The sequence below is a fragment of the Pleurodeles waltl genome, chromosome 1_2 (assembly GCF_031143425.1).
Source record: "Pleurodeles waltl isolate 20211129_DDA chromosome 1_2, aPleWal1.hap1.20221129, whole genome shotgun sequence".
NCBI classification, from domain to species: domain Eukaryota; kingdom Metazoa; phylum Chordata; class Amphibia; order Caudata; family Salamandridae; genus Pleurodeles; species Pleurodeles waltl.
In genome coordinates, this window is record NC_090437.1 from 781,091,662 (window position 1) to 781,113,471 (window position 21,810).

The following is a 21,810-nucleotide window of genomic DNA, read 5'->3' on the forward strand; positions in this document are numbered from 1 at the left end:
GTGATGAAATGGGGTTTACTCTTGTGAGTCTGCCAATGGCCTGGGCATACAATTCTTGACTTATAAAGCCACCAATGGCAAAATGCTGGTGCGGGCATGCTGCAGGTATTAGCAGGCATCTCTGCCAAAATGCTGGCAGTGATATGCTAGAAATAATACTTGGCATGAGGCACCGATGGAAAAATGAAAATTCTGGAAAACGCTGACTGGCACTGGCAGATTGGAGTTCATTCTTGATGTAAGGCGGGACAAGTATGGCACAGGGGGCTACTATGACAAAATGCTGGCCCTATCATTATTAGAGCTAATTTTTGTTATAAACATGGCACAAGGTATATGAATGACACTAATGGCAAAATTGTGGCACTATTGGCCTGTTTGGCCAAAAGGGGTGCCCTGGGCATATGGGTGCCACAGAATGCTGGCCCTCGCACAATTTAGGATATTTTTGAAATATGGGGACACTCATTGCACATTTGTTTAAACAATTGGGTCACTCATGGAGAGCATCAGGTTGCATTTGCCTTACACATCGTGAAAGACTTTGCGACGATACTAATCCGATGGATTTTAGCAAATGTATGTGAAAGTTGGGATTTAAGATGCACTACTTGAAGAAGCCGGGCTTGCTTCACTCTCTTTTAACACATTCAGGGCAAGCATTACGCTCATCCACTTTCTAAGCTCATCAGCCATCACTTCAAGAACAGTAGCTAAAAAATGTCTCTATGAACATTATTTACTATCTGCAGCTTCCACAGGGACATTCTGCTTTAGGGTTTGTAAATAAATAAATTCAACAGTGCATTGCTAACTCTTCTGATTAAATAAAACATGACTAAACATAAGTTTTAAACAAGTTCTTCCAATGTTTTATTTTTGTAAATACATGAAAAATTATTTTGTGGAATAAAACTTTCACCTTTATGCTTCGCGATGAGTGATAGTGTCTTTTAAATGAATCATAAAACAAAATCTTTTCACAATAAGGAATAATTTAAACCAGTAAGATAAGATAATTAATATCCATATGTATGGTCAATGCCTGTTAATTCATTGTTTTTTAAAATCTTTTTTCCCCTTCCTATCACTTATCAATCCATATTTGGTTGTGGTATAAACTAGGTAAAATCATAACTTTTTGTGGTATAAATAATTTAGGTTCCCAGTGCTTCTCCGGACATGCTCATAATATTTCATATAATGCAAAGAGAAACGTGAAGTTCCCCTGCCATATTATACCAGCCAGTGTTTAAAATAAGCATTTGTTTTTGCCTTGTTGTTATAGCAATAATGCAGTTATTAATGCAGCTTCAACGATATCAGTTACTGTGCTGTCACCAGAATTACGGTCATATGACATCACTTCCTGGGTACATTTGGATCAATGGTCATATGGCGTCTTCTAATGTAATGTTAAGGCCACAGGGTGTGTGATGTCACTTCCGCTACCCCTACCATTTAGGTTTTTTTGACATTCATTCTTCCTGATCGTACATAAAGCTATAAACTCTCTTAGACAACTGAGAAAGATCGGAATGTTTTCTGTGCAGTTATAGTGCAGAACCAATCATCATCAAAACTGCTGTTGGTTGTTGTTTCCTTTCCAGACACCCACCACCCCCTTTCTACTTTACAGGATTAGCTGCAAACAAAAACTGGTAAACAACAGCACTTTGCTGCATTAGCAGTTAATTTATTACCAGGAACATAGCTTGGTCAATAATATGTGAGGGGTGGGCTATGAGCGTCAGATTTCCCAACAGTCACCCTGGGATATCTTGTTAAAACACAATATATGAGAAGCAGGACACGAGAGGCGCTCAAGAGGCAGTGGAAAGAGAAGCAGGGTGCATTGTTAAGGGCACAAAAAACACATTTTTCAAACGAATCGACTTTTTTTTAGGTCCCCTCCCTCACCCAGCTCCTTGAGACCCTCACGGGTTAGTAGCCACGCTTTACAAATACTGATTGATTGACAGAGTGTCAATTATTACTACCCAAAGGAACCCCTTTTAGCAACCTCAGAATAATGATTAAGAGAGAATAAACTAAATAAAGCTCTAAACCCATGCCTTGCAGTTTGGATAAAGCTCCTTGATGCAGGTTCATAACTCAGTATTTTACATTTGAATGATTGTAACTTATGACCTGCATGTAACAAAACAAATCTGTATTAAAAGCAGTAACCCACTTGCCCACCTACATGAAATATACCTTTGTGATCTGCATATTACACGATATGCTTTGCAGCAGGCATATTAACCCTCTGTGCTACTTTGAGAAAAAAATCTCTACTAAACAAACAACTGCCTTCACCAGAAGGTAACCACCAGAGTTATGTTAACAATTTTATTATTATCCCCTGAAAATTACTGGGGACACAAGGATCTCTTCAGAAGGTGTCTTAACCCCGTGAGATACTCTAAAGTAAAGTTAGAGCACTTTGGGCCACAGTTTTTCACTAATAAATGTACACGTTGACTGTCCGACACTGTTTTTCACGAGTCTACCCTTCGTGACCCCCCTCATCTTTCTGAGCCACACCTTGACAGGGCCGGTTTTTGGCATGGCCGAGCTGGGCCCAGTTCCAGGCCACCAGTCTTCAGAGGGGTGAAAAGAATTGTCTGCAAAAAGGTCTTACAAACAGCAGCGCCCCTTTTCCTTGGATTAGAGGCAGCCACTGTTTTTACCACCCTATCAGCCCCTGCCCACACACATCAACACCCTATCCCCACCAAACAACTTGGAACTGGTGTGACAGAGCTAAGGTGATTCAGGCGAGCCGAAGGAGGGGCGGAGATGTGTGTTCTGAGGCAAGTCGCTGCTTTGATGTAGCCAGCTAGGGACTGGCCTGTGAAAGGGGGCTGCTGCCTTGTTTTATTCTCCAGCAATACGTTCTCTCCACACAGGGCCTATTGCAGCTCCTTGACGCCCCAATTTGGGTTCCCAGAGTAATTTTTTTTCTAATTCCAACACAGAATGTGTGTGTGTACACCTATAGTGCAAAGCTAACTATGAGGCAACTGTGCGCCCTTGCTATAAATGGAAATTGATGTAACCTAGTTGACAGAAGAGCGGGGTTTGTGCCGCGGTAACACCCACAGAGACACCTCGGACGCCTCGCTGCAAGCTTTAACCACAGACACCATCTCCAGTTCGCATAATCCACCCTCAGTGTTTGAGGCCAAGTCTCGCCTCCTTTATCTGAAAATAAGAGAGCGTTTCTCGGCACCGCTGCCCCCACTGTCTAGCGCGCTGACGCGGACACTGCTTTACTGGAAGTGTTTGTGGCATACATTTTGCTTGGTAAAAAACGAGACATGCGATCTCAGTTCATCTAAATCGATAAATCCATAGGTCATCAAGGGTCATAGCTTTGCACCTGCGTTAGTCAATGATGAATTATGCATGTAGCCGTATTGATTTACAATATTTTACAAACACACGTCATTTGACATGTAAACCCTGAAAATGTGATGTATTTTTAAACAGGGACATTTTAGAAGAAATAACCATTGATTAATCTTTTAGGGTTGCTCTAGTCCATATGTGCAATATATATTATCCCGCGATACCCTAATGGTTTAAACCAAGATAAGCAAATAATTCAGGAAATTACTGGTTCTCTCGCTTGCGCCAGCTCTGTTTTCGCAATTAAAATGTAGTTGCCAATCAGATCAATTTTGAGAGGACAGAGCCTTAAACATTTCCCTCCATTTTACTACAGTCCACAGGAACTTATTACAAGAGCGGTTCCGACAGACACATGGCTCGTCTTCTGAAACGCCAGCTCGCGCTTTGTTAAGTTGTGGCTGGGTGGGTCTGAGATGCTGCACAGCAGATTAGAGGGGTGCAAACCCCTGAAAGCTCGAACCGAGCTCGACCTTGATGTTTGGCTCTGGCTCAACTGAAGGCCCTTTTGGAACCTCGAGCCCAAAACGAGTCGAGCTTTTTTGTGACCTATCTGCCACCCTCCCTCTACCCCGGATATGGCATTACGACCAGAGCTGCAGCCTTTGCAACTGGGGAACCAGTCTCGAGACTCGGATTCTGGGCAGTCCACTTAATTTCCCTGTGCTTATAGAAAAATGAATGTGACCATGTGTAATGTAACTGGTGCTCATGTAATGTGGTCCAAATACCTTTGGGTCAAGCTCACACTTTTTTAGAAACTGCCGGAAAATTCACAGTGAGGTAAAAGCAAAGTGTTAACATAAACAAGCACTGGCAAAGCCAATAGGTCTCACCTATGTAAGAGCTATTGGCTTTGCCAATGTGATTTAGCCATGTTGTACACCAGAGTGGCTGCTGCTCGGCATGGCTGAAAGTTTGTGGTGTAGAGTAGAGTGGTATAAAGTGCAGTGGCGTACAGTGTTGTGAAGTGAAGTAGGATGGTTTTGAGTGGAGTGTTGTAGAGTGGAATGATGCAGTGTGGCATCAAATGGAGGGGCACAGAGTGAAGGGGCTTAGAGTGGAGTTGTGGGGCATACAGTGTCATGGCCTAGAATGGATAGATTGGAGTAGAGTTTTGTAGAGTGGAGGGGCATAGAGTGGTATAGCATGGAGTGAAATACAGCCTTGTAGAGTGGATTAAAGGTTTGTAGAGTGGAGTAGAGTGTATAGAGTGGAGTGGCATAGAGTGTTGTAGAGCAGAGTGTTGTAGAGTTGAGTAGAGTGGCGTAGAATGGAGTGGTGTAAAGTGGAGTGGCATAGAGTGGAAGAGAGTGTCATAGAGTGGAGTGCAGTAGAGTGCTGTGTCAAAGAGTGAAGGGGCATAGAGTAAAGGGGACATAGAGAGGAGGGGCATACAGTGGAGGGGCATAGAGAGGAGTGTTGTAGAGTGGGGGGTCAAAAAGTGGAGTGGAGTAGAGGGCCATAGAGTGGAGTAGAGTGGCATTAGATTGAAATAGAGTGGCATAGAGTGGAGTAAAGTGTCCTAGAATGGAGTCAAGTGTCATGTGGTAGAGTGGAGTGCCATAAAGTGCAGTGAAATGCCGTAGATTGGAGTAGCATAGTGTAAAGTATCACAGAGTGAAGTGGCATAGAGTGAAGTGGTGTAGAGTGAAGTAAAGTGGCATAGAGTATTGCAGATTGGAGTGGTACAGAGTTTGGAGAGTGGCGTAGAGTGAAGTAGACTGGAGTGGCCTAGAGTGGCATAGAGTGCTGTAGGGTGGCATAGAATAGAATAGCATAGAGTGTTGTGTAGTGTCCTAGAGTAGAGTGTCGTAGAATGCCATTGACAGCCGTGGAGTAGAGTAAAGTACAGTTGCTTAGAGAGAGGTAGCATAGAGTGTCGTAGAGTAGCATGTCACAGAGTAAATGGAATAGAGTGTCACAGAATGGAGTATCATGGAGTGGAGTGTTATGGAGTGAAGTGTCCTAAATTGGAGTGTCATAGATTGGAGTACAGTGGCCTAGAGTGAAGTGGTATAAAGTGACGTAGAGTGTCATAGAGTGTCATAAAGTGGAGAGGCATAGAGTGGAGTAGAGTGTTGTAGAGTGGAGTGGAGTTGAGTGTGGTAGAGGGATTATCAGAGTGGAGTGGAGTGGATTGGAGTGGTGTAGAGTGAGCAGCTTATAGTGGAGTGGCGAGGAGTGGTGTGGTGTAGAGAGGAGCAGAGAGTCGTAGGATGTTGTGTCATAGAGTGGAGGGGTGCAGAGTGTTATGGAGTAGAGTGGAGTGTCACAGAATGGAATGAAATTGTATAGAGTGGAGCAGAGTGGCATAAGGTGGAGTAGAATGTCATGGAATAGAGTGACATAGAGTGAAGGGGCGTAGAGTAGCATAGCATTGAATGGAGTAAAGTGTTGGAGAGTGGAGTGCCATGTAGTGGAGTGCTGTAGAATGGAGTAAAGTGGAGTAAAGTGACAAAGTGGAGTTGCGAAGCATGGCATAGAGTGTCATAGAGTGTTGTAGAGTAGAGTGTCTTACAGTAGACTGTTGAAGAGTGGAGTAGAGTAAAATGGAGTAGAGTGTCATAGAGTGGAGTGGAGTGTCATAGAGTGGAGTGGTGTAGAGAGGAGTAGAATGGCCTCATGTGAAGTAGCATAGAGTGAGGTAGAGTGTCATAGTGTGTTGTAGAGTGGAGTATCGTAGAGTGGAGTGGCGTAGAGTGGCGTGTAGTGGAGGGGGGGTACAGTAGAATAGAATGTTGAGGAATGGCGTGGAGTGGTCTAAGGGGCATATTTACAAGGAACTGGCGCATCGGCTCTGATGGTGCAGTATCCTTGCATCACCCTGCGCTCCCCTAACGACACCATGGTAGTGCTGTATTTACCATACAGCACACTATGGCTCACGTTAGGACAATTACGTCAGAATCTTTTATGCTATTGTGGTGCTTTGCTGGACTAACAACAAAAATGTTGTTGCTATTCCAGCCAAGCACAGGGAGGCCCATAGGCTAATGCACTAGCGTCACTTTAACGCTTGCCCTTAGCAGGTGTCAAAAAATGATGCTAGAATGGCGCTGTGAAATCTTGTAAATTTCACTGTGCCATTTATTTGGCCCTCCTGTGGGGGAACGCCCCATTGCACCACATAAAACCTGCTGCAGGTATAATGTTGTACTATAGGTTACAAAGTGGCGCCCCTTAGTGTGTTGTGGAGTAGAATGTTGTAGAGTGGACTGGACTGGAATAGAGTTGGGTTGTGTAGAGTGAAGTATGCATGGTGTGGTAGAGCACTACCACTACAGACAATGATTGAAATGACACCTTTCTAATATTTTTTTCCTCACAACATTTTCTTCTCTTACTTACAACAAAGGTTCTGGACCTTCAGGACCTATTATAATTCCCAGAACTCCCTGATCCACCCATCCACCTAAGCAGAGATGGACCATCCTTTGCGGCATATGCAAGTCATCCATACACAATCATAGAAATACTATCACCATGTGGCTCTTATATGTGATTTTCCTAAGTGTTCACTTAACGTATCAACAAATATTCTTAACCACACAACCTTGTTAAAAATAGTGTAAAGAAGGCCAGAGTCTGCCATAATGTCCACTTTCACATCCCCAACTTTCAGTTCACAAATAGGTTTTATGTGTCTTGAACAGTTTAGTCCTAGAATATTTTATTCCACACAGACTGCACATCCTCTGTCAATGTCTACTGCTAAGCCACACTCACGGTTCTCCTCATCCTGGATGCATTTAACCTTATTCACACTGCTTTTCATACAAACTCTTGCAAAATGGCCAATAATGCCACGCTTTGAACATTTATGATTCCTAGCTGGACATTTTGAACGGAAGGCAAGATGCTAAGCACTCCCATGTCTGCAACAGATATGTATCTCACTATCATTACCCTTCTCTTCCATTTTGTTACTTCTTTGTTTGTCTTATTCATGTGAGTATTTTGTAATTGTGTTATATTTGCTGCCTCTACTTCCACTTACTTTACCAACTACCAGTCTGGGCCTGTCCTTTGGGGCTGAGTTGCCAGACCCCCCTACCTTTTGCCCCTCACGAAGAGTGTCTGTCAGGCTGAGCAAAGGTCAGCCTCACAGACACTGTTCATTTTCAGGTCAGGCAGCCACGAACTAGACATGTGCTATTTGCGCAAACCCCGGCTGCCTGAGCTCAACTTGGCTGGGCTGAAGAAGTCACAGCCCTGTGGGCGTGACCTCTTCAGACTAGCAAAGGTGCCTCTGGGCCCTCTCCTCATGACGATGAGGAACATCACCGATTGCTTCGGACCTGGGTGCTTCAGTTTTAAGCCCTGAAGCACCTAGAGCCAAGAGTTAATCAGTGACAACTTGTCACAGAGTGGGATGGGGTCACCAGTCTCATTGACCCCATCCCACTCTGTGTTTGTGTGTATGATTTATTTTTAAATGTTGGGTGCGTGCATGCATGTATGTTTGAATATTTGATAATGAGTGCTGTGAATGGATGTGTGTGTGCACCCTTGTGTGAATGAATAAGTGTGTGTGTGAATGTGTGCCTATATGTCCCAACCGTCCCCCTTCCTCCTAAAAATTACTGGCCGTCACCGCCATCTGCCTCCTTATCACGTCTTTCTTTAACAACTGCCTTTGCATAGCGCCCAGTTAACTCTGCGGTTTGAGCCAAAGCAATGACATCCTTCAATGTGGATCCCCCATTAAATCATTTAAATCATGGTATAACAGTAATCGGGGTGTTAAAGAAGTGGACTTGGAAGCTGGTGAATGGGTCGTAGTTAAGTACAACAACAAAATTCCACAAAGGATATTGTAAATACGCCAAACCATTGAGAGCCAATTAACGTTTTTGCAACTCAGCTCTTTTGAGTGATGGGAAAGTGTGGCATATGTGCAGATTATCAGAGTGCAGCGTGGACATGGCTGTGAAAATGGAAGTTTCTGAGAGCATAATTTTGATTGGATGGATGATTACGAAACACAAAACATGTTACAGAGCTTAGTGCTATTATGAGTACTGCTACCAGTACACCGGGATATTCTGTCTCACCAGGTTGGTGTGACACAATTTTAACTGGAAAATATGGAGGACTTATTGTTAAACCAAAGAAATGTCAAGGTTTTCTTTGCACACAGTGTGTAATATTTTAGTTAATGTATTATATTTCTGCACATATTTTAGTTAATGTTTACGGGCTTATTTACATTTGCTGAATATATATATATATATATATATATATATATATATATATATATATATATATATATATATATATATATATATATATATATATATATATATATATATATATATATATTTTGTCTTGTTAAAGGAGGAGATGTGTTGTGTTGGGGATTCATTCCTATAGGCATTTTGATCCATGGTGAGCTCTGTAAAGTGGATCACTATTAGTGCAATTCTGAGTAAGTTGTTACAATGTAGAAAGCTGTGTTGATCAGTTACTGAAAAGCTACTCACCAGCAAGGAACTGGAAACTTCGGCCTATTGCCTGCAGCTCGGTCTGCAATAAATACACATCTAACTGCTCTGTGTGTGAACGTGTCATATGTTAACAGGAATGAACTGTTTTCCTTTTACAGGGATTTGTGTTTCCCGTGGTTAGTCACACGTCGTGCCTCGAGTTTACCAGGGTTCCTCCACCAATGCCACGCTGTTGTCTTTCTGTTCCAGGCGAACCCGAATTCAAGTATGTGGCAAACATGCACGGGAACGAGGCGGTGGGCAGGGAGCTGCTCATATTCCTGGCGCAGTACCTCTGCAACGAGTACCAGAAGGGCAACCAGACGATTATCAACCTGATCCACAGCACGCGCATCCACATCATGCCCTCCCTGAACCCCGATGGCTTTGAGAAGGCGGCGTCACAGGTTAGTGAGACGCTTTACGTCTACATTTTACATTCCCTTAGGGGTACAAAGAAAATATTAAGGAAATGACACAACTCGGATTACAATGGTACGGTGCGACTTGAGGGAAGTCCATTTACATCTGTAGGCACGAGACCGCTGCCTCGTCATCAGACCATCAGGTAAACCATGTATTCTGGATAACCTACAAATATAAGTACCTGGCCTTGAATATTCGCCGACCTCGGTCCACAAATTATGGACGTGTGGTCACCATGTTCTGAAGAGGACTGCTGCTCACTGCTAGCCATTAAAGGTCTTTAATTAAATTTACCCCTGCAGGCCCTTGATAGTAACATACTAGGACTGCTCCTTGAGATCACCCAATGAAATTCACAGAAAAAATTACTGTAATACAGAATATCACGACAGGTCTCTGACGCTCCACTGTGACCCGTGGCTCTTACCCATGCCTGGTGAGGTCCATTGGACTTTAGAATGGATGACCCTACACCCAGAAGTGTAACTTCAAGGGGGTGTTTTGGGTGTTACACCCCCCTAATAAATCTATTTTCTGGTAAATATTTGGGTACAGGCGCTTTCAGTTGAGTATGGTGAGGTGTCAGTCGGATTTCACCAGGAATTGTTACACAAACACAGACAAAAACGCACACACACTCCCTCCCTGTTGTGAATGACTTTAAAAAAATGTTGGTTGTTTTACAAAATATTGTGTTTTCTCTCACTTAGTACCCCTACCAATCCTCATTTGTCTCCCTTTCCACTCCCCCTTGAGCCCCCTCATGCGCCCTGCTTGTCATGTAATAGGCCAGATTTAAGAAAAGTGGCGCCCCCCCTAACGCCACTATGCGTACGCCGTATTTATGATACGGTGCATCATGGTGCATGTTAGGGAACTAGTGTCACAAATTTTGATGCAAGTTTGATGCTTTGCAATATTAGCGGCAAAAATTTGGACGCTAATCCTGCAAAGTGAAAGGAGGCCCATTGGAAACAATGGGAGTGTCATTTTAATGCCTGACTTAGGCGGGCGTTAAAAATTACTCTAAAAATGGCACAGTGGAATCTCAGAGATTGCACTGCACCTTTTTTCTGGGCCTCCTAACGCCGGAGCCCCCCCCTCACATACATTATGTCTGGCCCAGGTATAATGTGGTGCAAAGGTTTACAAAGTGGCGCAAAACAAAATGGCACTAATGTGGCGCAAAGGGCTCATACATATGCCCCAATGTATTTTAACATTATATGCCAGTGTGATTGTTGGGAAATCTAAAGCTCACACTCACCGAACCCTACTGACCAAGCTATGTCCCTGCCTACACCGTAACCACAAAAGATGAACTGTAATACAAGAACACCATAAAGGTACTCTGCCTATCCAGGCTGCCACCCTACAAAAAAAATGTGTACTGAGCGTCCGTTTCTCACTTCTCTTCATTCATCCATTGCTTACCGCTGTGCCCTATAACACGAGAACTGCATGCACCATGGCAGTCATCACTCATGACTTGGAAACACTTCCAACCTAGGATCAAAAGAGGGGCAACACCCTTCTGACCACACATTCCTCAAGACATTGCATGCTACCGCGGGTGCAAGGGCTTCAGCACCTCCCATAAGGGTAATAAATGTCACACAAAAATTACAAGACAGTCTTTTCACGCATAATTGTTTACATTTATCTTTGGGCTCGTTTTTTGTGTTGCCTGTAGCGGAAAGTAAGGCCGTTGCGCCACCTTGTGGCTGGATGGAAATATACGACTCTACCTACTTACTAAATCAAATCTACCTAGTCGGTACCAAGCATGCTCGCCTTTGTTGCATGTATCCCATCCTATCTGTTTTACTTTTCACTTCTGGTTTTCTGTGATTTGTGAGGATTAACGTCTAATCTAGGTTCGCATTTCCCTCTGGCTTGTAGCTTTGGTGAAAGCTTTACACCGCACGTGATTGCAATTGAACCCCTGGATTTGTTCTTGTATTTTTTTTTTCATTTTTATTTATCTTGTCCCACAACAAAGAAGGGTGCCTTTGGAGTACGTGTTTGTTAACTTGATTTTTGCGTGGAGAGCTATTTGCAGTGGTAGATTGTCCAAGTACATTCTGCGGGACCTTTCACGAAGTTATTCGATAATCTCATCTCCCGTCAGTGCCATGTTCTCATCAACTTCTCCTCTTGAGCCAAAGCAGGTCTGCCTCTCAGAAAAGGGACATTTCACACTTCTTTGATATGACGTGTTCACAAAGAAATTAAGAAATTGGCACAGGACACAGCCCAATCTTTGGCTTAGAGTTTTGTTGGGTGATCTGCGCCATGAGCTGATGGCGGGAGTACACCCGCCATGTCTGCACACATGCCAGCAGCTCATTTTGCTATGAAGACACCGAGCAACAAAACTATAAATTCCACAGCACTGCCCTGGTAGTACCAGGGTTGCTTTCATCATTTATAGGCCTCAGCCACTATAGGATGATGCGTTTTTACCTAAACCCACAAGGATAGCTCGTACATTCTGCATTTTCCCTCTGTCCGGTCTTGTGTCCAACGGATACTGTCAGACGCCTGCCCAGGAATTGTTTTGTCCTCCGTCTAAACTCTTCTGGTGTTTTTTTTTGGGAAAGGCCAGTTTCCCTGAAACATAAGCACCTCCTTTCCACTTACTAACAAGAAAAGGAGGAGAACCAGATTTGCTCAACGGGGTATAATTTGCATCCTGTTTCTGTAACGGTACTCTCAATCTGAGGTGCCTCTGGCACAGACGTGTACTTCAAGTGATTATAAAGTGTAAGAGAGGGGCTTCCATGCACTTCTAGCTGGCAGCACCAATCTGGGTGCCAAGTACTCTGTCCTGCCTCTTACAGTACAGTCGTTGATGCTGTGGTGCAGTCTGACTTTGCATTGTGCAGATGATTCACCATCTTGTATCAAGCAGTCACTGCTCTGACGCAGTGGTGCTGGAACAATTTCCAGAGCTGGGATACTGCCATCAATGTTACATCGGAAGTCACAGGAATTGTGAAAAATCCAAGCATCACACTAAGAAGTGGGATAGCAAATGTATTCAGCAGGAGAGTGGTAACAGTGTGGGATCTATCTGGTGGTGCAGGTAAAGTATGCGTCTGGTGGTGCATTTTTTAGGCACACAGTTGCGAATATATTACTAAAGCATGGTGCGACAGTGCACCGTCTCTTACAGACAGCACTTTTTCCATTGAAATGGCTACCAAATTTGCTCAGAGATTCAGTTTTACTCATAAAACTATAAAGCATTTAAACAGTAATGTGTGAAAATCACATTTCAGCAAATATTTCATTTAGGCCTCACTAAGGGCCTCATTATGTATGACCCTAGCGGTCACTAGACCACAGGGTTACAATTGTGGTCGGACTGCCACCATTCGACAGCCTAGCTGTCTCGGCAGTTGTAATCTGCGAGGGCAATGCTTCACAAGGCCCCTTTCCGCCAGCCTTTGCATGATGGTAGCCCTGCCATGCAAAGGGTGGTGGAAAAGGGGTGCTGGGGCCCCATGGGGTTCCTGCACTGCCCATGCGCTTGGCATGGGGAGGGCAGGTGCCTCCATGGACAGCCCTGTCGCGCTTTCCACTGCCTGAATTATGGGCAGTGGAAAGCGTGACTGGTGCTGCTGCACCGGCCACAGCACCAGATTGGGGCTGGCTCGATTATGAGCCGGCGTCAATATTAAGGCCCTGCTCACCGCAGAGCCGGCGGGCGGAAACACTTTTTCCGCCCGCCTGCCCTGTGATGAACTCCTAATAGGGACGGCGGTGTTCTGGCCGCACAGGCGGCCTGATGGCGGTATGAAACTCATAATGAGGGCCTCATTATATTAATTTGCTCATATCCCATTAAAAGCTTTGTTTCCATTACAATTCAGGATTGCAAAAAAATTGCTCAATTTAACCTTTCCCAACTGCAGATATAGTCTAAAACATTTGCACAGTTGATTTCAGGGCATCTTCATTGCTCATTCACCTTATGAACTCCGACATGGTTAATGTGAGACTGCTGCAGTACCCCCCGCATTCCCACTTCCAGTGCCTATGATCTGAAGTACAGAAGCATTGAGTTTCTCTCAAAATGCAGGTACACTCGCAGTCTTCGGATCTCTGTGTCTACCCTTAATAGACTGACTGCACCTTTAAGATCCAAGCACAGTGCAAACAGTGGACACATTTTATATGAGAGAGCTCTACTGCCGGGGCAAAGGTCTGACCGTACTAGTAAGAGTTTACACCTGAAAACCACGATCCACAACTGAAGGGGACAGGTTAACCTTTACAAAGTGTTTCACCTTCATAGCACCATGTGTTGAGCTTTCTATTACTCCCTTTTGATCGATTTGAGGTAGATACGTTTTGTTGAAATCTGCAAGTTCTACATCATGTGGTAGATCATAAGGCAAATATGATAGATCCATAATTATGAGAAAACGCCGGACCCGCAGAATTCATGTGGCCCTGACTATATGATGTACTAGTTAATCCCCCTCATACATTGGAAATGAACCCCAATAGTGACATATAGCATTTTTGGTAGCTAAAGTCCTTCAGAAAAAAGTTAACTTTTTTTAGATAGCCACAACCGGGTGCGTCAGTAGTGCATGAAAACAACTTTGAGCAACTCTACAAATACTAATCTTATTAAGGTGGCCATTGGTGTAAGGAAGAGAAAGGTCTTCGCGGTCTTGAAGCTACGCCCTCCAACTTCTGTCCAAGGAAACCATTTCCTGTATCTAAGCGTAGCGCTGCATTACGCCGACTGATTTATAATGTTGCACGGCGCAGCAGCTCCCCCAAGTGGTGACATACAAATTTACAAGTGATATTTGTAGAAGTGATATTTTACCTGCTCGTCGAACAGAAATAGCGACTGTGACCACTGTTAACACCGCCCCTGGTTGTCTAGGATTCACGTGGCAAACCATGCTCATTGCGCAGCTTTTCCTCTTTTTCTTGCTATTGTCGGTTATCTATGATTGCCTCCGATATTCGGTCGCTTTTCACTGTTTCTCTTTTCACCGTTTCACTATCCTCAGGGTTAAATCGAAAAACACTCGAAGTAACTTAGAAAAGTTGTAGAAATTACATCGGATTCGTTAGGGGCTCATTCATTTGTGGAGCAGCTGAAACAGTGGAAGAGACTCGTAGTTAATGTAGCTGGTGCACCGAAGAGCGTTAACCAGAGCAACGTAATAAGCTGTAGGAAGAACCAGAGGGTTTATCGGAGTAGAGTGAATAGTGCAAAGGGGGAAATCAGAGGCCGGGTGTTCAGTTCTGAAAGTCACATCCACAGAGAGTTAAGTATATATAAGGTTGGGCTACCAAACAGTGTGTTAATTAAACTTTATAACTTACTTCTGAGCAGTGTCTCAACATCTGAGCCTATATACGATAGAGAAATAAAGGGGGAGGGGTCGAATGATAGGTGACGTTAAGTTCCCAAAGGGAGCCTAATTTGTTATTGAATATGCTCTTAGAAAAGCAGGAATTGAATGTTGAGACTGTAGGGTTCCGTAGTCGGGAGTGGCATAAGGAGCTATTTTATTTCCCAAAGTGTATTGACTGTGTCGTAGATCTAGGTGCCTTTATACAATAGATATATTCACAATCCAGGTTTTTCCCATTCTTAGCCTGTAGGTACCCAACCACCTAGTTAATGGGCTTAGGAATACTTCCATAGCTCTTAATGCAAAACTTTGTGAGCATACACAATACTTGCCCATATACGTGCCCTAACCATTTTCCTTTCCTCTGCAGAAATGTATGAATTTGAACCTTCTTGTCTCACCTAGCAGTTTTCCTTACTTGGAGCTTTACGTCAATAAATTGTTTTGCATTTTTTTCTATTTCTCTCTACAACCTTTTTTTCAGAAGGGATATTGTATGGCGCACCTCTTCAGCTGTTAGCCATGAGTGTCATGCCATCAATCATTCACAACAGCTGACCTGCATAACTTTTACATTTTATGCTTGTAGACCTGTCATGTGGTGCAAGCTTCTGCTCTGTCCGCTCCCATCCACATAAGGTCCACCTGATAGTGACTAGAACACATTTAGAGTGAAAGAGAATGTATTTCATCACCAGAAAGTGGTCAGTAGGTAAGTGCAGGGTCTTGGCACCTGGACCATTACTAAGCACTTTTCCTAGTGTTGAGTTAGTAAGGCATTCCCAGCTCTTAGCCTCTCTCCATTATGGAGGCTACTCTCACTGTCCTTACTCTGGTAATGTGCTAAACCTCCGTAACATAAAAAGACTGGATTGCAGGACAGTTTCCTCCCTGAAACTGAGAACTTGATTGTACGAAATCCACCTTCTGTGCATGGTCACTCAAGATACTTTACTTTTCTCTAGACCTCATTTTTGTTTTTCTTAAAATCCTGTCCACGTTAGCCTTTCTAAAGTGGAGTAAAGTGACTGTGCTCCCCCTCATAATCAACTTATTTTACTTTCCTATAAGTCCCTGGTATCTGGTATAGAAGATATACCCAGGGCCTGGAAGTTAAATGCCACCTGTGGACTGTATCACCTACCGAGCCAACCACTGCAGTGGCAATTAAATCATGGCATCAGGCCTACCCTGTGTATTCTGACAGCAGTGGCTTAAAACCTGCTGTACAGGCCATCTAAGTAGCCATTTGAGAGGTGGGAAAGCCTGTTTTTAAATAATAAATAGGTCACCCCTAAGCATACCTTGCTGCCCACAAGGTAGGGTGCATGGTATTTAAGAGTGTAAAATGCATGATCTTAGAAACTGCATGTTCCTCCAGTGACTAGGCCCAAAACAACATTGTCACTGATAAACTGACACATATCAAACATCAAAGTATAGATTATACACTTAATTTTATAACTTTTGACCTGTATCAGCTACAGACTCCATTCAAACTCTTATTTTTAAAACTAATAAACAGCCAGTCTAATGGTGAAGTTGGATTATTACCAATATGATAAATGGCACCTTCAAAAAGTAAACTTTATCATGCCTAAGACTGCTGCAGCTTAGCTGTCTAGCCACTGCCCAGCCTCTACTTGGCCTGAATGAGGAGTGAACGATGTGTGAAGACTTCTCCAAGAGCAGAGACAATGACCTGGGTAGGGAGTATTTTCTTCCCCTTGTAGGAAGGTCCACTAGGGTGGATCCAGGAACTTAATTTACTTCAGCGAGGCCTGCCCTATTACAAGTAAATGTCAAATGACAACTGGGAAGTTTCCAGCCTTTGTCTACTGAGGCTGGCACCAAACCCAGTGGGAGGAAAGCTTACCCCAGAAGTGGTTTTGAGCGACCACAGAGGAGTGGACTGCTTGTTATGTTGGGCACGCATGTGGGTAGGCACAAAGGCTCGTATCAAGGGAAGTAGATGTTCCCCATCTTTTATTTTGAGAGTGAGGTGCACTGTGGTATTGTTTGCAGTAGGGTAAATAGAAACTGCTGAAATAGTGTCTTGGGGTGCCCTCAGGAAATTTTACCCTATTGGTTAGGGAGTAGCACAGAGTCACACCCATCCATTAGCTGGTGCCAGGCATAATGTGGCATCCCGAGGACAGAGACGTGGACTCTAAAGGTCAGGTGGCTGATTTACTGTGTGGCTAAAGGGACACAATAACCTACAAGTGGTCTTTTCTCTGAAGTACCCAGCAGACCAGTGGCAACTCGACCTCGACTGGACTTTACTGTTGGCCTCTGCCTGACACTATGAGAGTCTCATTGTGCCCTCCCTGAAGCCCTGGGGCCTTAGAAGTGTACTCATGTGGTTGTTTTGACAACAGTAGAAAGTTTGGAAAATTTTGAAATCTTTTCCTATAAAACTTCAGAAGAACCTGCTTGAAAAAGTAGCTCACTGGCAATTCCACAGCATCGGACTGAATTTAAGCTTAGTCCTGGTTAAGGATACCCACATTGGCAAAAAAAAACAACTAAGTCCCTTTCTGCCTTGGGGCATAGAAAATTCTCAGCAAGAACTCTCAACAGTCCAGAACTCCAGTGAGACGAACCTGCTTCAAGTATCCAGCTAGTGGTTCCACGATGGTATACTGGCATCCTGTTCAGGAAGAATTTTTCAAAGTCCCTTTCTGCATCAGGACTTAGAAGAAATTTCAGTGCTTTTCTTAAAAAAAGTGAAAATGTCCCTTTCTAAAGATTTTGCTGTGGATAAATTAGTAGTGCCATTGGGTAACACAGGGTTAACGGTTGGCACCCCAACCCAGCTAACCCTGAATGGGACTAACTAACTGGGTCATATAAGGTATCAAATTAATCATGGCATTGAACCCGATCTGATGTCCAGTCGAATTTAATATCACAATTGAGGTTAGTGACTTTTAGAAAGTTTCCACTCTATACTCCAACACAGATAGCTTTCTGATCACCTGAGGAGATGTGTGAATGACTCCCAGACTCAGGAACAAAGGCAGTTGCCATTGAGTGAATAGTTACCTACTCTTCCAGAATAACCACTCAGGGTTTTAGCCCACAAAGTGAGCTTCAAAGGGGAAGCCACCTTTGTGAGGGGAGTAGCGATAGCACCCCTGAGCAGGATGCCTTGTGTTTCTACAGACAAAGTGGAGACAAGGCCAGAGAGGGAAACTTGCACCCAAACCATTTTTTCCTTGGGCATGTAGCCCTCTGGTAGCTGTACCTCTAGGGTGGGCTACACTCCTGATGACCAAGGAAGGGTTGTGCCATCTTGAAAGGAACAAGAACGTTGCACTCTGGGATAGCCAGGTGCCGCACATCACAGAAACTGTGTCACTACATAGAAAATGACCCAGTCACCTATTGGCTAGTGACTGCATGGTCCCCTCAGGGTAGTTTCCTGGGATAAATATGGCATCCCTGGCACCCTGCCCATCAGATCACACTGGAATTGGAGGGAGGACCAAAGAAGGATTGCCCTGCATCCCCTGGACTCGTCCAAAAAGAAGCTGCTCCATCGGAAGGACTGCACCTGCTGCACTTTTGCGGCTACTGGCTCAGGAAAAAGTTTGTTCATAGCACCAACCTACAGCAGTGACTCCAAGGATCAGTCAACTAATCTCCAGGAACCAGCACCAAAGAAACTAGAGCTAAAGAAGGCCAAGACTTTAAATTTTGCGCTACTAGTCGCCGGGCACCCAAAAGTACAAATCTGACATAGCCAAAAATTGCACCCAAGTCTGCGTGACCTGGGAGTGCTATCCAAGCCTGAATTTGTCACACCCAAGGGACAGTAGTCTCTACTTAAGGATTTCGCCCCAGCCGCAGTGCAGCCTGACTAGTAGCCCAGCATCGGCTGGCCTGCAACTACAGCTTAGAGGTCTTTGAGGGACCCTGATTTCTGTGGGCAAGTTTTCTCCACTTCAACTGTGGACTGAGGAGCAACCACAAAGACACCCCCATTGACCACACAACAACCGGAGCATACTCTGAGCATCTTTTGCCATCATCCCTCAGCATTAGGACCACTTCATTGATGTCTATGGGGGTTGTCCTGTGAAGTTTCGGGCTCACCTCTAAAAAGGTCTCGTGGACAGGTAACTGCCCATAGTATCCACTCTGACCTCCTAGACCTCTGTCCTGCCATAATTGGTCACCCAGCCCGGGCTGGAGTAGTAGGAATAACAGTTTCAAACTTTTTAGAAATTTCCAAAGTTTTTGATGACCAATGCTTGTTTGTGGTGGCATTTGATAGTGAGAACACTTCGGGAGATTTTGCTCATCAACGACTCTAAAAATGAATACAATTATAATCTATTTGTATAAATTGGTGTCTTCCTTCTTTCATGTTTTGTGACTTTCTTATTTTCTTGTTGGGTGCTGTTAAATGCTTTACACGCAGTTCCTTTGCCAAGGCTTAGCTTTGCCACAGTTACCCAGGCTTGAGCTTAAGGTTAAGTAAACAAGCCTGACAGGACCCAAGATGGTATTTTAGAGTATACTTCATGATAAGGCCCCACAGCCATACCATATAGTACAGTCAAATCCTCACACTTTTTTTGCTTGGTGTTTTGGCTTTATTACTGTTTTGGTATTGCATAAATACTTTACACATTGCCCTAAGATAAGCCTATCTGCTTTGTACCATAACTACTAGGGGGTTGAGCTGAGGTTAATTTAGTGAGTTTGAGGCCTTCTGACACAGTCACCCACCTCAAATAATAATTCACTTGCAAAGTTTAAGGCGAGAGAAACACACATGGTCTCTCAGGCTCAGGTCATGGTACAACTCAACCAACTCTGATGCTGCTCCTGAAATCCATGTTTCACCTCTTGCTGGCTCAAGGATAGCTACCAAGATCAGTGGACCTATCCAATCCACCAGCCCTCCTAATCCAACTGGCACTTTCATTCATGATCCAAATGCTAGTCCCCGAGCTCCAACTGGGTCATCATCCACTGACAGCTTCCCTGTGAATCAATTCCCTAGCCTTCTTTCTTACAAGGGGCTTGTTTCAGAGGACTGGACATCCACTTGGGCAAAGATCCAAAGTTCGGAACCTGTGAGCCTGTAGACCTGCACCCAGTTAGGTTCTACTGTGTGGTCTTGGCCAAGACTTTGAAAGGGCTCCCTTTTGGACCTTAAAGCCTTTGCCACTAAATGAATGCATTTACTTCTTGGTGGCTGCAAATGCTCCTCCCCCAGCTTTGGCCATGGTCATGTTGCCTTATTTTGTCAAACAAACCCAGAAGGCTGGTACAAAGTCCCCAAGGACAGCCCAGACATTGTGTGAGGGAATGGCCAAGCCCAATTGTTGGTGAATACGGCAACTTCTCTGAAGATTAAAACAATTTTTGGACAAAGTAGCCAAATACCCGAAGATTCCTATGGGGAACAATCTACCTGTACATTTGTGGATATTGGTGAACAATGTACAAAGAACAGATGTACAATGCAGTGTCTGAAAGTTTCAGTGCCCACTTTCATACTCTGCCTAGCTTCAATGTGAATTTCATACATGGGCAGCATAACATCTGCCTGCTTTCATACATGTTCACATCTGTGACATTGACAACACAGAGGCACAGAGGCAGATGAGCTGAGCAGAACTGTTTAATCTTCCCATGACCTTTTATTTACTACAACCATATTCTCAGAATTGTGAAGACAGCTTATGATACTTGCTGTAGACCTATTCACAGACTGACAAGACAAACATTTTAAAAACTGTTTTTATTTGTATTTACAACAAATACAAGCATTCACATCAAAGAGGTAACACATCATGAAGACAGTATGTAGCACATACAGTATTTTTTACAGTAGTGACCACGTGGCTAGCAATTCAGGGGATCATTTAAAATGTCCACATCATATGGAACCTCAACCACAACTCACAAAGGTAGCTGCCCCAGGGAGCCCGCTAAGTGTTCCAGATGTGCAGTCTCATTTGTTCATCCATACAGGGAGTGCAGAATTATTAGGCAAGTTGTATTTTTGAGGATTAATTTTATTATTGAACAACAACCATGTTCTCAATGAACCCAAACAACTCATAAATATCAAAGCTGAATATTTTTGGAAGTAGTTTTTAGTTTGTTTTTAGTTTTAGCTATGTTAGGGGGATATCTGTGTGTGCAGGTGACTATTACTGTGCATAATTATTAGGCAACTTAACAAAAAACAAATATATACCCATTTCAATTATTTATTATTACCAGTGAAACCAATATAACATCTCAACATTCACAAATATACATTTCTGACATTCAAAAACAAAACAAAAACAAATCAGTGACCAATATAGCCACCTTTCTTTGCAAGGACACTCAAAAGCCTGCCATCCATGGATTCTGTCAGTGTTTTGATCTGTTCACCATCAACATTGCGTGCAGCAGCAACCACAGCCTCCCAGACACTGTTCAGAGAGGTGTACTGTTTTCCCTCCTTGTAAATCTCACATTTGATGATGGACCACAGGTTCTCAATGGGGTTCAGATCAGGTGAACAAGGAGGCCATGTCATTAGATTTCCTTCTTTTATACCCTTTCTTGCCAGCCACGCTGTGGAGTACTTGGACGCGTGTGATGGAGCATTGTCCTGCATGAAAATCATGTTTTTCTTGAAGGATGCAGACTTCTTCCTGTACCACTGCTTGAAGAAGGTGTCTTCCAGGAACTGGCAGTAGGACTGGGAGTTGAGCTTGACTCCATCCTCAACCCGAAAAGGCCCCACAAGCTCATCTTTGATGATACCAGCCCAAACCAGTACTCCACCTCCACCTTGCTGGCGTTTGAGTCGGACTGGAGCTCTCTGCCCTTTACCAATCCAGCCACGGGCCCATCCATCTGGCCCATCAAGACTCACTCTCATTTCATCAGTCCATAAAACCTTAGAAAAATCAGTCTTGAGATATTTCTTGGCCCAGTCTTGACGTTTGAGCTTGTAAGTCTTGTTCAGTGGTGGTCGTCTTTCAGCCTTTCTTACCTTGGCCATGTCTCTGAGTATTGCACACCTTGTGCTTTTGGGCACTCCAGTGATGTTGCAGCTCTGAAATATGGCC

The 21,810-nt window shown here is 43.9% G+C and overlaps 1 protein-coding gene across 1 annotated transcript in view; it reads left to right on the forward strand.

The window, feature by feature from the left end:
* The window catches only part of CPE (carboxypeptidase E), a 292,738-nt gene that overhangs the window by 123,075 nt on the left and 147,853 nt on the right, over positions 1–21,810 (forward strand). The window contains exon 2 of the mRNA XM_069243945.1: positions 9,114–9,310. Coding sequence (XP_069100046.1) covers positions 9,114–9,310 — 197 coding nt within the window. The remainder of the gene's footprint in view (positions 1–9,113; positions 9,311–21,810) is intronic.